The sequence below is a fragment of the Falco peregrinus genome, chromosome 5 (assembly GCF_023634155.1).
Source record: "Falco peregrinus isolate bFalPer1 chromosome 5, bFalPer1.pri, whole genome shotgun sequence".
NCBI lineage: Eukaryota > Metazoa > Chordata > Aves > Falconiformes > Falconidae > Falco > Falco peregrinus.
Window position 1 is genome coordinate 42955878 of NC_073725.1, and position 12141 is coordinate 42968018.

Sequence of the window (12141 nt, forward strand, 5' to 3'; positions counted from 1 at the left end):
GTAAATGCCCGAGAAAACCATGCCTTAGCACGTTCTTCCCTTGGTCAAGTTTATGAAAGGATAGAGAGTGAATCTGAAAAGCAGAATACAGAAATTCAATGTTTGGTTTCACTTTTGCCATATCAGGTTCTAATATTTATGTGTAAAGTGGTATGTTGTAGTTGTTATTTGCTTCTTTCTTCTGCTCTCAGAATAATATAAGCAGTAACTAGGGGGTTAAATTCCTGCTCAACAGGCATATTTTTGGATGTATGTTTTTTGTAAGAGAGCTCAGAGTAGAGGGCAGAGCTTTGCAGCAAAGTGCTGCGTGACAGAACTGAGCGTCCAAGGGAAACGTGGCTTGCAGCAGACATACATGACGGGAATGAGAGGCTGTACCAGCTCTTCCAGTTTCACAGGGACCTTGCGTTTTCCAGCTGTTTACCCTTGAGATGTAAAATGGCAATTTGGCATAGGCTAACAACCTGGTGTGATGTGAGCATCTGCGTAAAAGGCTGCACATATGGAGCATGCCCAGTGATATGAACAGCCTGTTACCCCTCCCCCAGCCAATCTAGGAAGAGATGAAATGAACTTTGCACTTGCAAATGTCACTGAATACATTTTGCACAGGATTTTGAAAGGTTCTCCTATAAGCACTATTTTTAACAGCCAAATCCGCCCCCCAAAACAGAAGGGAAAAAGCCCTAGGTATTTTTCTGTGATTGATCTCAGTTTATGATCAGCCGAAGCATCCCTCACAACATTTATCTGAAGCCTGGTTTGTTTTATGTGTTTATTATTCAAGTTGAGATTTTTGGAGGTGGTGTGGATTTTTTGGATTTTTTTTTTTTCTTTACTGGCATGAGAAAATTTGAGAATTTTATTGCAGTAGAATACTTGGAAACAGTGAGGCTGCAAGCTTGAAAGGCAGAGGGAAGAGAAGGAAGGCTCTCACAGCAGAGCATGGATAGGAAAGGAACAGTGATTCTGCGGTGCTCAGTGTGCACATGTTTTATGAGATCAGTGCCGGGCGCTGCAGCTGCGGACAATAACTGAGCTGTCTGGCTAATGAAGGCCACCTGGATCAGGCTTCTGAAAAGAGCCAAAGGAGGACGTCTGAAGAATTCTGATATCTGTGTAAGCCCTACGTTTTCATTATCGGCATATATGATATGTGTTGCAGAGAGGGAGAGGGAAAAAGGCAGTGAGGAGAGGACAGTTGTTTTCATTCTGATTGAATTAGCAGAACTCTGTTTTGTATGCAGGGAGGTGCAGAGAGAAAGCAGAGCTGTCATTATTTATAGAGCTGTTCTGGCATTGTGGCTGATTCCATTGTGGTGATACAGGGACATGTGTTGAGTCCAGAAGGATTTTATTAGTTGGAAGTTGATTTGTGGTCATTTGCATGTTTTGCTGAGGGGCAGAGATGGATATGAGCCATTTGCAGTTCTGATGGGGAAAGTGTGTCAGGTAAAGAGGTTGCCCTAAAATTAAAATGGGTAGCAGAGTTTAAATCTGTTAGCGGTGATATTGTGTAATGGTAATTATTGATCCTGAATTTGCATTTTTATTATAAAATTGTTTCCTTGACAGTACTGTCACTGTTTAGACTTTTAATTTCTAGGGAGCCATCCTTGAAGCTGCTGTGTGTCCTTCAGCCCTGCACTGCACCAGTGCTGTTACTCTACAGAGCAACTGGCTCTGCTTGCTGAAAAGCAGGCAAATAAGAGCATGGGGATAGTGCAGGAAATAAAACACCAGGAAAGACACCTGTACTTTTGGAAACTCTCCAGAAGAAAATATTTACCTAGACATAATTTTTTTAAGTGACTTTCCTTTTTGGGCATTTACTTTCTTTTCAGGGATACAGAAATAAGAGAAAATGCAAGGTGTATACCCACTTCTCTGGTTTATTTATTTATTTTTTTAACACCAAAACAACTTGTGACATAATTTTCCTTTTCTTGTGCAGGGTTCGGCGGACTCCTACACCAGCCGTCCATCTGATTCAGATGTATCTTTGGAAGAAGACAGGGAAGCAGTGCGGAGAGAGGCAGAGCGACAGGCCCAGGCACAGCTGGAAAAAGCAAAGGTAAGGTGTTCTTTCATGTTACAGACTCATAAAATGTTCACCTTTAAAGAGCTGTCATCTCATCCATTACTAATACAAATGTTTTTAATGTATTAACATACAGCATAAGACCTCTTACAAAGATTTTCCAGACAGCAGTAGAAAATAGACTTTCCAGTAAAAATTGCTTAGAATTAGATTTCCATAAAAAGCACTTGATTGACTTGTGTATTTCAGAACAATCTTATTTGTATCTGTGCATTTCTTTTATTGAATGTAGGGATTTATTGCAGTGTATAGGGTTAAAACTTTGAGTTCTTACTGAAGATGTTTGTGAAAGTTTACCCGTAGATAGCTACAGCACTCAAAACTATAGTTCTAGGAATCAGGCCTCACAGATCCTATTCATCTCCCTTCAGTAAAGGATCGGTCCCTACATGTCATTTGTAAGTAGGGAGAATCTATTACAAAGTTTTTCCTGAGGACTTCACTGACTTTCTTTACAGTTTGTGTGTTAAATGACACAGTGACTAATATGCTCTAGGAGTTAAGATTTCTCCTTCCATCTCCACACTCCTGGCAGATAGTGACAATTTAGTAAGGAAATACTAAATAAGCTTGAGGTTCTTTCTCGGTGTTTTTGTATTTTCCAAGAGATCCATTTATGACTGTGAAGGTTTTAGCAGTGAGAGGAGGTGGGCTTTTTTTTTTTTTTTCCATCTATGCTATGTCTTTAAATACTATTGTGCCTGTAAAAATCATGCTCATCTTATTTGTTAGCATTCATTTATCACTTCGTTCTAGTTTCTTTTCTGTATGCTGTCTGCCAGACCTCAGTGTATTACTGTATTCCAAGATACGTTTTTAATTTTCATATCTTTAATTTAAATATTTAAATACACTATTGAGATCCCTTCTCAGATCTACCTGATCTGTATTTCTCTCACTTTCTGACTCCCCTCCTCCATTTTGCCTTGTTTTTTATTTCACTATCTCCCATCCATCTCCTATTATGTTTCCTTTTCCTCTGCCAGCTTTGCCTCTACCCATTTATGCCACCTGTTTTACAAGGGTTCTTCAGAAATTCAGGAGTCCAGATCATTGAGCTATGTACCTGATTGTATGGTGAGGACCAGCTCCATAAATAGTACAGGACTGTAATGCACCAGCAGACGGCTTCATCAGGCCAGAAAACTTGGAACAGGGAAGCCAAAGAGTGGGTTTTTTTTGAAAATGTAATTATCCACTGATATTTACTAAGAGTTCCTAAACAGTATTTTGATGAGCTGCTGGAACTTGCCAGTTGTATGAGATGCTGAAAATCTCTTTGAAGTTTGATCTTGCTATCCTGGGATCACTATAGCAGAAACTCGACAGAAGCAGCCCGCTTCTTCACTTCCGCCTTGTATCTTAGAGATGTTGCTGATCGTAATCGAGAGTTTCAGTTTATCAGGGCTGCTTTTTGTAAGATTTCTCTGCTCATAGGAAAATGATAAAGGCTACCCTGAAATTCAGGTGAAGTGTTGAATTTTATCAGTAACTGCAGTCTTTAAACGAAGTAATAATATCTTGCAGACTAATCGGGGTAGCAGTGCAGCACTAACTGCTGAACTGATGCATCTCTTAGCGATGAGTAAATCTATGTGAGTGTTGCTATGGGAATTTGGCTTACAGATGCTGGCTTGAGTGCATGGACTGCCCTTATGTAATATTCATGACCTCTAGCACAGTTGCCAGTGTAGTTTGTAGAGAAACCGCTAGCAGACCCTGACTTTTTAAAACTGTATTTCTATACATCAAACCAGTGTTCTCACTCCAGCTGGCATAAGATACAGTCTCTAGGTCTGACACCGTCTGAAACTGTAAGACAACTTGTGAACAGTCAAAGTAGCAAAGGCACTGCCAAAATCAACCTGCTATAACAATGGGTAATTCCAGTCATATAGAAAACACAAAATGAATTATTTAAATGATTTGTACTTTAAAACGGATCAAAGCTCAAAATACATTAGCATGTTTGTTTCTCAATAATACAAATAATTACGGGCTGTAATGTATAGAAGTAATTTCCTGTATATAACAGTGTAACATTTAGTCTAGTCTAATATTTAAATCAATAATATTAAATGAAATATTATGTGTATTTTGTGCTTATGTTTGAAATAAACGTTTTACAAGATGTAAAGTAAACCTAACCCAGTACATCTAAAATATGATAGGGTACGCTTTTCTGCCTTTATTGGTGATTTAGTCCTTCACCTCCCTGAAACACAGTAAAATTAATGAAGCGGTAACTTGTGTTGGTGCTGCCTGGCTCCTGTGTGTGCCCAGACCTGTTTCCTGCAGGCAGCAGGTTTTGCTGCCTGCTCTCCATGGCTGCCTTGCTATCGTCCTGACCAGCTACCAGGCAGAGCCAAGTGACGCAGCTGCTTTAACTTTTCACCTTCTAATATCGTGAGGGGAAGTGTTGATCCTAAATACAGTCATTACAATTGTATTTGTCACAGGAATTAGAAGAAGATGACATACATGAATAATGCAGCGGTGGAGGGAAAATGATAGTGAATTAAGGATAGATAAAAAAACCTGCTAAACTGTGTCACGCACTTAATGAAAACAGTTTAATGACATCCATTTTTCTTTCTTACAGCTAGGGAAAACACCTTAAAATGAAGTGAAAAATATAGTAATAAAGCACACAATGGTAAATTGTTAGGAGGATTTTGATTTTTCTGTATTTTGATTTTTATGGATTCTGAGTGTTTGTGTAAATGAAACCAGAATATGCATATCTGGTATGTATCCAAACAGGGAAAATACACACACACACACACCCCACCCCCCCAAAAATTGTAAGAGAATACACATTCTGGCCATTTTTATTTATTTATTTATTTTATACAAGCATTGCTTCTCTGGGAAATCGTTAAGGCATATTTTGCTGACTCACTTTGTCATGTGACTTACTGTAAGGAAGGTGGGGTCACAGGTGCACGTTTGGAGTTGTCTAGGGAGGGAAAATTAAGAGGCAACTAACAAGGCTACCTGCAGGCCAGCAGCTAATCCCCAGGGAAACAAATCTTCAAATGAATCTGTTTAAGCTTGAAGCTGAGATGAAGTGTTCTTGGATAGAACAGTTTAGCAGTGCAATTACAGAAAGGTTGTTGGGTTGTTTTTTGGGTTTTGTTTGATTTTTTTTTTTTAATAGAAAAAAAGCATTTCAAGGCATTGAGGATTTCCTTGGTATCCTCCTCATACTCCATAGTATGTAGCTGTCTCTGGGATAAAGAGGACCTGTGTTGTGACTGAGTAGGGCATGCTATCAATGCCCAGATCTAAGGGCTTGTACTGACATTTTACTGAATTTCCTATTTCCATAAGAACACAAATCTTAAGCATTCACAAGCCAAACAGTAAATAAGAAATACAATGACATTAACTGATTTTAGTGTCAATATGTTTTAAATTGTCATTTCTACAGAAAAAAAGCTTTTTAGTTTTGAAGGAGGATTAAAAATAAATGATAGTAAATAAATATTTTTTTGTTGTTCATTCCTTGCTGCATTCCTTGCTTAAAATACTGCACCAAGTGAGAGGGATGAGATCAAAGGAAAACTGTGACGTCTATGTATCAGTGAGACCTTTAAATTCAGTGCTAAATTAGCTGAAGTTTGTACATAAGAAAGGGGACTTCAGTAATGATTTTTGGCCCTCTGCAATGTCGGTAAATTCAAACACTCCATTGATTTATTTTGCCTCAAGCACATCATATGCTATGAACTAGTTTTTGACTGAAATACAATGTCAGGTGCTCTGTAAACCTCTTTCTTCTCTTCTGCAAGACTAAATTATTTTTTGTCTTCAGTCTCTTGTCTTCAATTTTTTAAATTTTGCCTTTTTTTTTTTCTCTCATGCCTTTAAAAGCTCCTTATGCAGAGACAGTTTTCAGATGAGATCTATAGAATATTTTCAGCATTTTGAAAAATGATTTTTTTCCCCAGTTATTTCTAACACATTGGGTACTTGAAAGTGCCAGTTAATAATCCAGGTTCTGTTTCTCACGCAGGACTAAGGGACAAGCCTATGCTCTTTGTTCTCAGTTAAAGATTGTTCTCAACATCCTTTGGTCCTGAAACTGCCTAAATGGCTGTCAATGTTGGATCATGGCCTTCCAGAAGTCAGTAATTGTGTCCGTAATAGGAAGTCTCAATTCCTTTCAGCTCCGCTTTGTTTGTGCTCCACTTAATGCTCTACTGCTAGCACCCTTTATAGGAGTTTGTTAAAACTTGCAATATCCATGGTTTAAAATGCCATTTAAATAATTTTTACATTAAAATGGTGAAGCACTAATGTTTTGATACCACGCATGTTTGCTGGCTCGTAAGCATTGATAGAAGCTGTTGTGTTTTGCTTGCTTGATGTGTGCTGTAGTAGAGGTGATGGCCTGTGAGAATGAGTAATAATGCAATGTCTTAAGTGTAATGCATTGCCTCTATGCATGGGTTGGGGACCACAGATTTGAAATGTGTAGCAGGCTGGGATAATGCTTACATATCCCTGTGAGTCTGAAGGCATGAAAAAGATTGTCAGATGTAATTATCCAGTGCAGTGTGCCAAGGGTAGTTATTTGAGTATTTATTCACTCTAGGACAGGTTTCACAGCCTCTGAATGACCCCATGCTGCTAGCAGGCAGCTGCAAAGCTAGTTAAGGTATGTCTGCTTAAACTGCAGTAGCATTTTTGACAGACCAGAAGTGCCCATCACCTTGATGTGTGTCCTTACGTTATGTCAGCGTATTCCATCACAGAGATTCTGTTTTCTCTCAATGACGAGAACATGGTGGTGCTGAACAGCACCCAAAGCCATAGTAACATAGGGTAGTACTTTGTATTAGCTGTTGTGTATGGTAATATTTTTTCATTTATTTTTTTCTGATTTGCCCTTTTGTTTTAGAATACTCCCATTGCATGTTATAATTCACATAGCTAATGTTGTGTGTCAGAGTTGTTGGGATTACATGGGAGCCAGCACAGTGGTCTAGCTGGAAGTAAATGAGTTGTTGATCCAAACATACAGTTGCAAATCTGGTTGTTGCTTAGCTGCAGACGAGTTCTACATTGTTGGATCTTCTCGAATCAGCTTTCAGATACTCATTTTCTTCATTCCTTTCTGCTGGTTTTTCTTTGGACTGTAATACTGGAACATCAAACAGCTCCCTTTATACTGCTATCTGTGACCTATAGGGTGTTTTTATGTTCAAATTCATCATCTATTTTGTCTTCAGTGTGTGTACACTTACTCTGCACTAATGCCTGTCATTATGTTGGTTATTTCCCTGAACAATTCATCCATTCTCGGTGTTGGGCTGCATTTTTCGGGGGCTGGCATTGTTTCTTCCAGCAGATTCTCATGTAACCTGGAATGAAATGCTCCAGAAATAGTACCCTCTCTAATTAAAATAAACATCTGTCATCCCCCATTCGTACCATGATTATGAAGTGACCAAATCTGTTTCAGAAGTACCCTCTCCTCTTCTGCTTCTTGAGTATGAGTAGAAAAAGACAATGGAGGGACATTAAGACAGCCTAGATTTAGATACGTAAGTGTAGATAGAGCCTTTAATATCCTGATGTTCTTCAGGTAATCAGCAGAAAGAGACACATTGTCTCCAAGGAATAGAGAGAGAATGCTGAGAAAAGGTCCTGAGAACAAGCATAGCTCTTCTGCCTGCCCTCACCTGCTGCTTTCACAGGCACCTGCTCGCTTCCTTGATGAGATGTCTTTGCTCAGACTTTGAGTATGGTTAAATCGCCGTATAAAAGGCAGCAATGCAAGTGTTAGTAAAGTTTTGTAAAAGTAAATCAGTTCTTCATTAAAAGAAGTGTTGGAAGAAATAGTTTAACCCGAGTAAGCATTCTAAGGCAGGTACACACCTGTGTTCATCTTAAATCCTCACTTGGCTGTTTTTCTGCTCCTCCTCCCTTGGGGCCCTGTGGCAGACACAGCATGTTCGCTGTCAGCCTCTGCTGCATGGCTGGTACTGCAGAGGTTACAGCAGAGGCTCCTTGCTGTCATGTGCCTGATGCTGGCCAGCTGTACATGGTGACAGCTGCCTGCTACCTCCTATCTGTGGCTGCTGAGCTAAGCTGCACACAGTAAGCATGCTGAGGCCAGCCCTTGCTGTGGCATGGGTGGTAGTGACCAATGGGTCGAGGTGTTGGGCCAGATGCTGGCCTGGGGGTCAGCAGAGGCTGCGGAGGGCCATGAGGACTGTATGAGAGGGTGAGAAGTGGCTTTGGGGATGTTCTGTGTGACCAGTGAGGAGGGAGCGTGGTTGATGGACCCCAGGAAAGGGGGATTTAAGGTGTGCCTTTGCAGGCTGCTCAGGCTGGTGCAAAGGTGAACAGTTTCACTGATGTTAGAGGTAGATGCTGCTGGTCACTCTAAGCAAAGTGGTTTCCAGTTAAGAAATATATCACCTGTTTCATTAAGTTTCTTGAGGTTTAAGGGTCTGATTTACTTTTGGCAACGTCTGGGACAGTACACTGTAATTCAGAACTTTAAACTTTTTTCCAGCAGCTGGTCCAGCTATCTGAATGGCATTTTTTTTGAACAGTTGATGTATGTCTTTTTGCTTAAAAGAGAATACGGATTCAAAAATAGAGGGGAAAATATGATTTCAGGACACATGCCATCATTAAAGGTAGCTAAAATTTTTGTAATCGCCTGAAGTTAAATACTGAGCTTTTTACATCTGTAATATCTACTGTGGGGATAATTTCCATAATTTTATCCTTTCTGCTCTAAATTATTGATACACATTTCCCATTTCAATTCCAGCTTAATGTAGAATCTGTCTGGAGATTTTTTTGGGGTTTATTTAAAAAAAAAAATCTCTAAAATTAAATGTAGTTGTAAAATGTTTTCAAGGTAGGTGTTACTAGTGCAGGTTTATGCAAGCATTAGGGCTCTTAGTTATTCTTAAGTTCAGTAAAATATATTTTAAATATTTAAATTTTAAAAAAATTAAAAAAAGGATTTTAACTGTAGATCTGGACTTGTGTTTATATCTGTGTGTGCTTATACATGTATGTATGCATTATAAATAACCATATACACATCCATGGATATACTTTTTTTTATATATATGTTTGTATTAGATAACTAGCACTTGAGCTTCTCCATTTGCGTTCTACAGCTGGTAACTTCCCATTGTAAAGTATTTGTTCTGTATGCAGGGAGAACTGTTGTATCAAAGGATTAACTTGTGGGGAAATAGATGGGTTTTCTCAGAGAACAAAGTAGCCTTGTGATCATAGCTGGTAGTGGGCTGCCATGGGCTCTTTGGAAGCAGGAATGAGATGGAGTGAGGACTCCTGCGCAGAGCAACAGTGGCTCACCTTGCAGAGGTGCCCCAGCTAACACTGACCCACATGATGTGGTGCAGTGGCTTGGAAAAGACTAGTTTGGACAGCAAAAGCATTAAGCTTTCTGCTGTTTTACTGAAGTTACTGTTTTTCAAACAGTTCAGGAACTAACCTGGCTTCTGTTAGAGTGGACACCTGGCTGATGTCTGTTGTTACGCAGGGAAGTACTTGTCATCTGCAAGGAAACCAAACTCCTAGACAGTTCTTGAGTCAAAAGATCTGAATCCTCTTCCTCCTCACTAACCCACTCTCCCCCAAAAAAATAGTTAGAAGGAATTAAAAAAGAAAAAAAAAAAACCCAGCTATCTGTAGTTTTGGTTTGATACTTAACCAGAAAAAAAAAAAAAATGCAAGGAAGCTTCAAAATTAATCTTTCTTTTTTTTTTTCCTTCCACAATTGCAACTTGTTTTGTAACATTACATGCAAGATGGCAAGGAGTTCTGGCTATAGGTAGCAGTAGAGTGCAAAGTTAGACTGACATTAGATGCCAATTTAAAAGTGTTTCCTTTCAAAAGTTTAATATTAGTTACATAAACTAGTCACTGGTTGTATAAAACTTTTGAAAAAAGAGTAGGATCCCAAAGTAAACCTATGATATCTGGGAGGAAGATACTCTTGTGTTCCCAGGTTAGGAATATTTGAAGTACAAAACTAAGCACAAAACTGAGTTTGAACTATGAAGGGTGTCTGGATTCTGCGTAATTCATAGTAGGAGAAGAATTAATTAAAATAGAAGATTCAGAGTCCCCAGTAATGCTTTTCTGGTTGTCTTCCTGCCACCTTTTCATCTATACTCTCTGTAAAGCTAGTGCATATCCTAGAGCAAAAAACCACAGCCTGAACTTTCCCTAACATTCACCTGTGGAGCCTCTGAACACCTGTACATTTAACCTCCAATCCTGCATTGACATTTTCCTTCAGTATTTCATAGTCACCTGGGCTGTATTCCCAAATTCAGTATAATACAGAATATGCAATGCATAATATACCTTTATATTATATAATGATACCCAGCTTATACCTTTAAAATAATCAATCCTGAAGTAAAACGTATATGCTGAGATAAATTTTATGCTGCCACAAAATATCAAACGGACCCTTTGTGAAAGTATAGATAACTGTTTACCCTTCTCCATCCATTTTTTGGTGTAAATGTCAGTGATGGGGTTTAGTCATACAGCTTTTACAACTATCTAGCTTTATTTTTACTTACTTGATTGGACAAATTCAGCTCTAATAGCAAGTAAGCAAGCAAGCAGATACTTTCATTTGATCTGATATGAAATCTTAACCTAAGTTTCAGGTGGCATTCTCTAGCTTTAGATGAGATGTTACCGAAGTATTACTTCTTGAAGATATTTTTCTTAAACTGTTCTCCTCCTTGCTAAATAGATAAAGAGGGTGATGGTTTCATCCAGGATTTTTTAATTTGGATCCAAGTTTATTCATAGTAAGACACGTGCAAATGATACTTAAGTTTTAAAAAATGATGCAATGTCAAGCGATAGAACTGTTGAGAGACGGTTCAGATTAATACTGATGGAGAGAATCCAAGGGTTTCTCTCATTTTATTTTTCTTTACTATCTCCAGCTCTACTTAGTATCCTCTTGTCCATATTTGGGTAATTTTAGCATACTGCAATTTTCCTATTACTTTTTTGTTTATTCATTCAGTTGTCTCCAGTAACTGGTATGAATATGTGAACTTCTCATTCTAAGAAGTGAGACTCCTTTCTTGCTGGTTGGAATATGTGGTGAAATAATTTTTTCCCAGCTTTCTGACTCTCATAATTCTGTTCTAACAGCTTAACCCATTTTGGCTTAGGAATTCAAAATTTGTTGGGTTTTGTTCTTGGAAAAGTATGTTAGTATCTTGACTTTAAAATAAAATATTTAACATAGACTAAAATACCTGCCAAGAAGACTGTCCTTTATTCTTATTTTGGGAATCTTATCAAGTAGATACCTATTTTTAAGGTGATTTGTTGTTTATCATATCTAGAATCCAAAATTCAATTTGAAAAATGATGCCTTATTTTCGATACTTTGAACGCATCTGCATTTGACAGGTATGGAAAGCAGAGATGCACCCCATGGTTTGGGTTTTTATTGTGCAAATGTACTTGTGTTATTGATCTGCAAGCCACTTTTTTTCAGTGACTGGAGGAAAAGCAAAGGGAAAAATACCTTGAAAGGGGAGATGAAGGATCAAACCACATCTGCTTTGATTATTTTGACTGGAGATGTCAGATTGCAGAATTGAGGGAAGAGATGCGCCTGCTGCTTTTTGGCTCCATCTATTCTGCTTGTTATTTGAAAACCGAGTTTTAAAAAGTTGTTGGATTCTAGTATTTCACTTGGGGTAAAATAGGTGAACACAAGGCACTTGGAGATGCTTTAAGTCCCAGTCACTGCTGTCTGTCATAAGAGAAACACTTTCTGACTGAAATAAAAATGAGAACCACTGCGCACCTGCTGTCTTATACATCAGCTGTGCACATTGCTTTAAATGATTGGCAGTAATAAATGGCAGTAATTGGAAAGGCAGATGTATTTCTGACTTTCAGTAGCAGTCATATTTTGACTGGAAGTATCCTTCCCACAGGAGCTGTAAGGGAACTTACTGCATGTATCCCAGCTGTTTCATTATTTTGACCCT

General features: G+C 38.6%; 1 protein-coding gene across 13 annotated transcripts in view; it reads left to right on the plus strand.

The window, feature by feature from the left end:
* Positions 1 to 12141, plus strand: part of CACNB2 (calcium voltage-gated channel auxiliary subunit beta 2) — a 255339-nt gene that overhangs the window by 166300 nt on the left and 76898 nt on the right. For 10 of the 13 annotated variants that reach the window (XR_008747383.1, XM_055805219.1, XM_055805220.1 and 7 more), the window contains one exon: positions 1955 to 2074. Coding sequence is in view for 12 of the 13 variants with exons in the window: in XM_055805219.1 (XP_055661194.1) it covers positions 1955 to 2074 (120 nt within the window). In the remaining variant the exon portion in view is untranslated. Of the gene's footprint in view, positions 1 to 590; positions 1120 to 1954; positions 2075 to 12141 lie in introns of those variants that run through there. The other 3 variants (XM_027777182.2, XM_005228843.3, XM_055805218.1) reach the window with 3 other exon arrangements.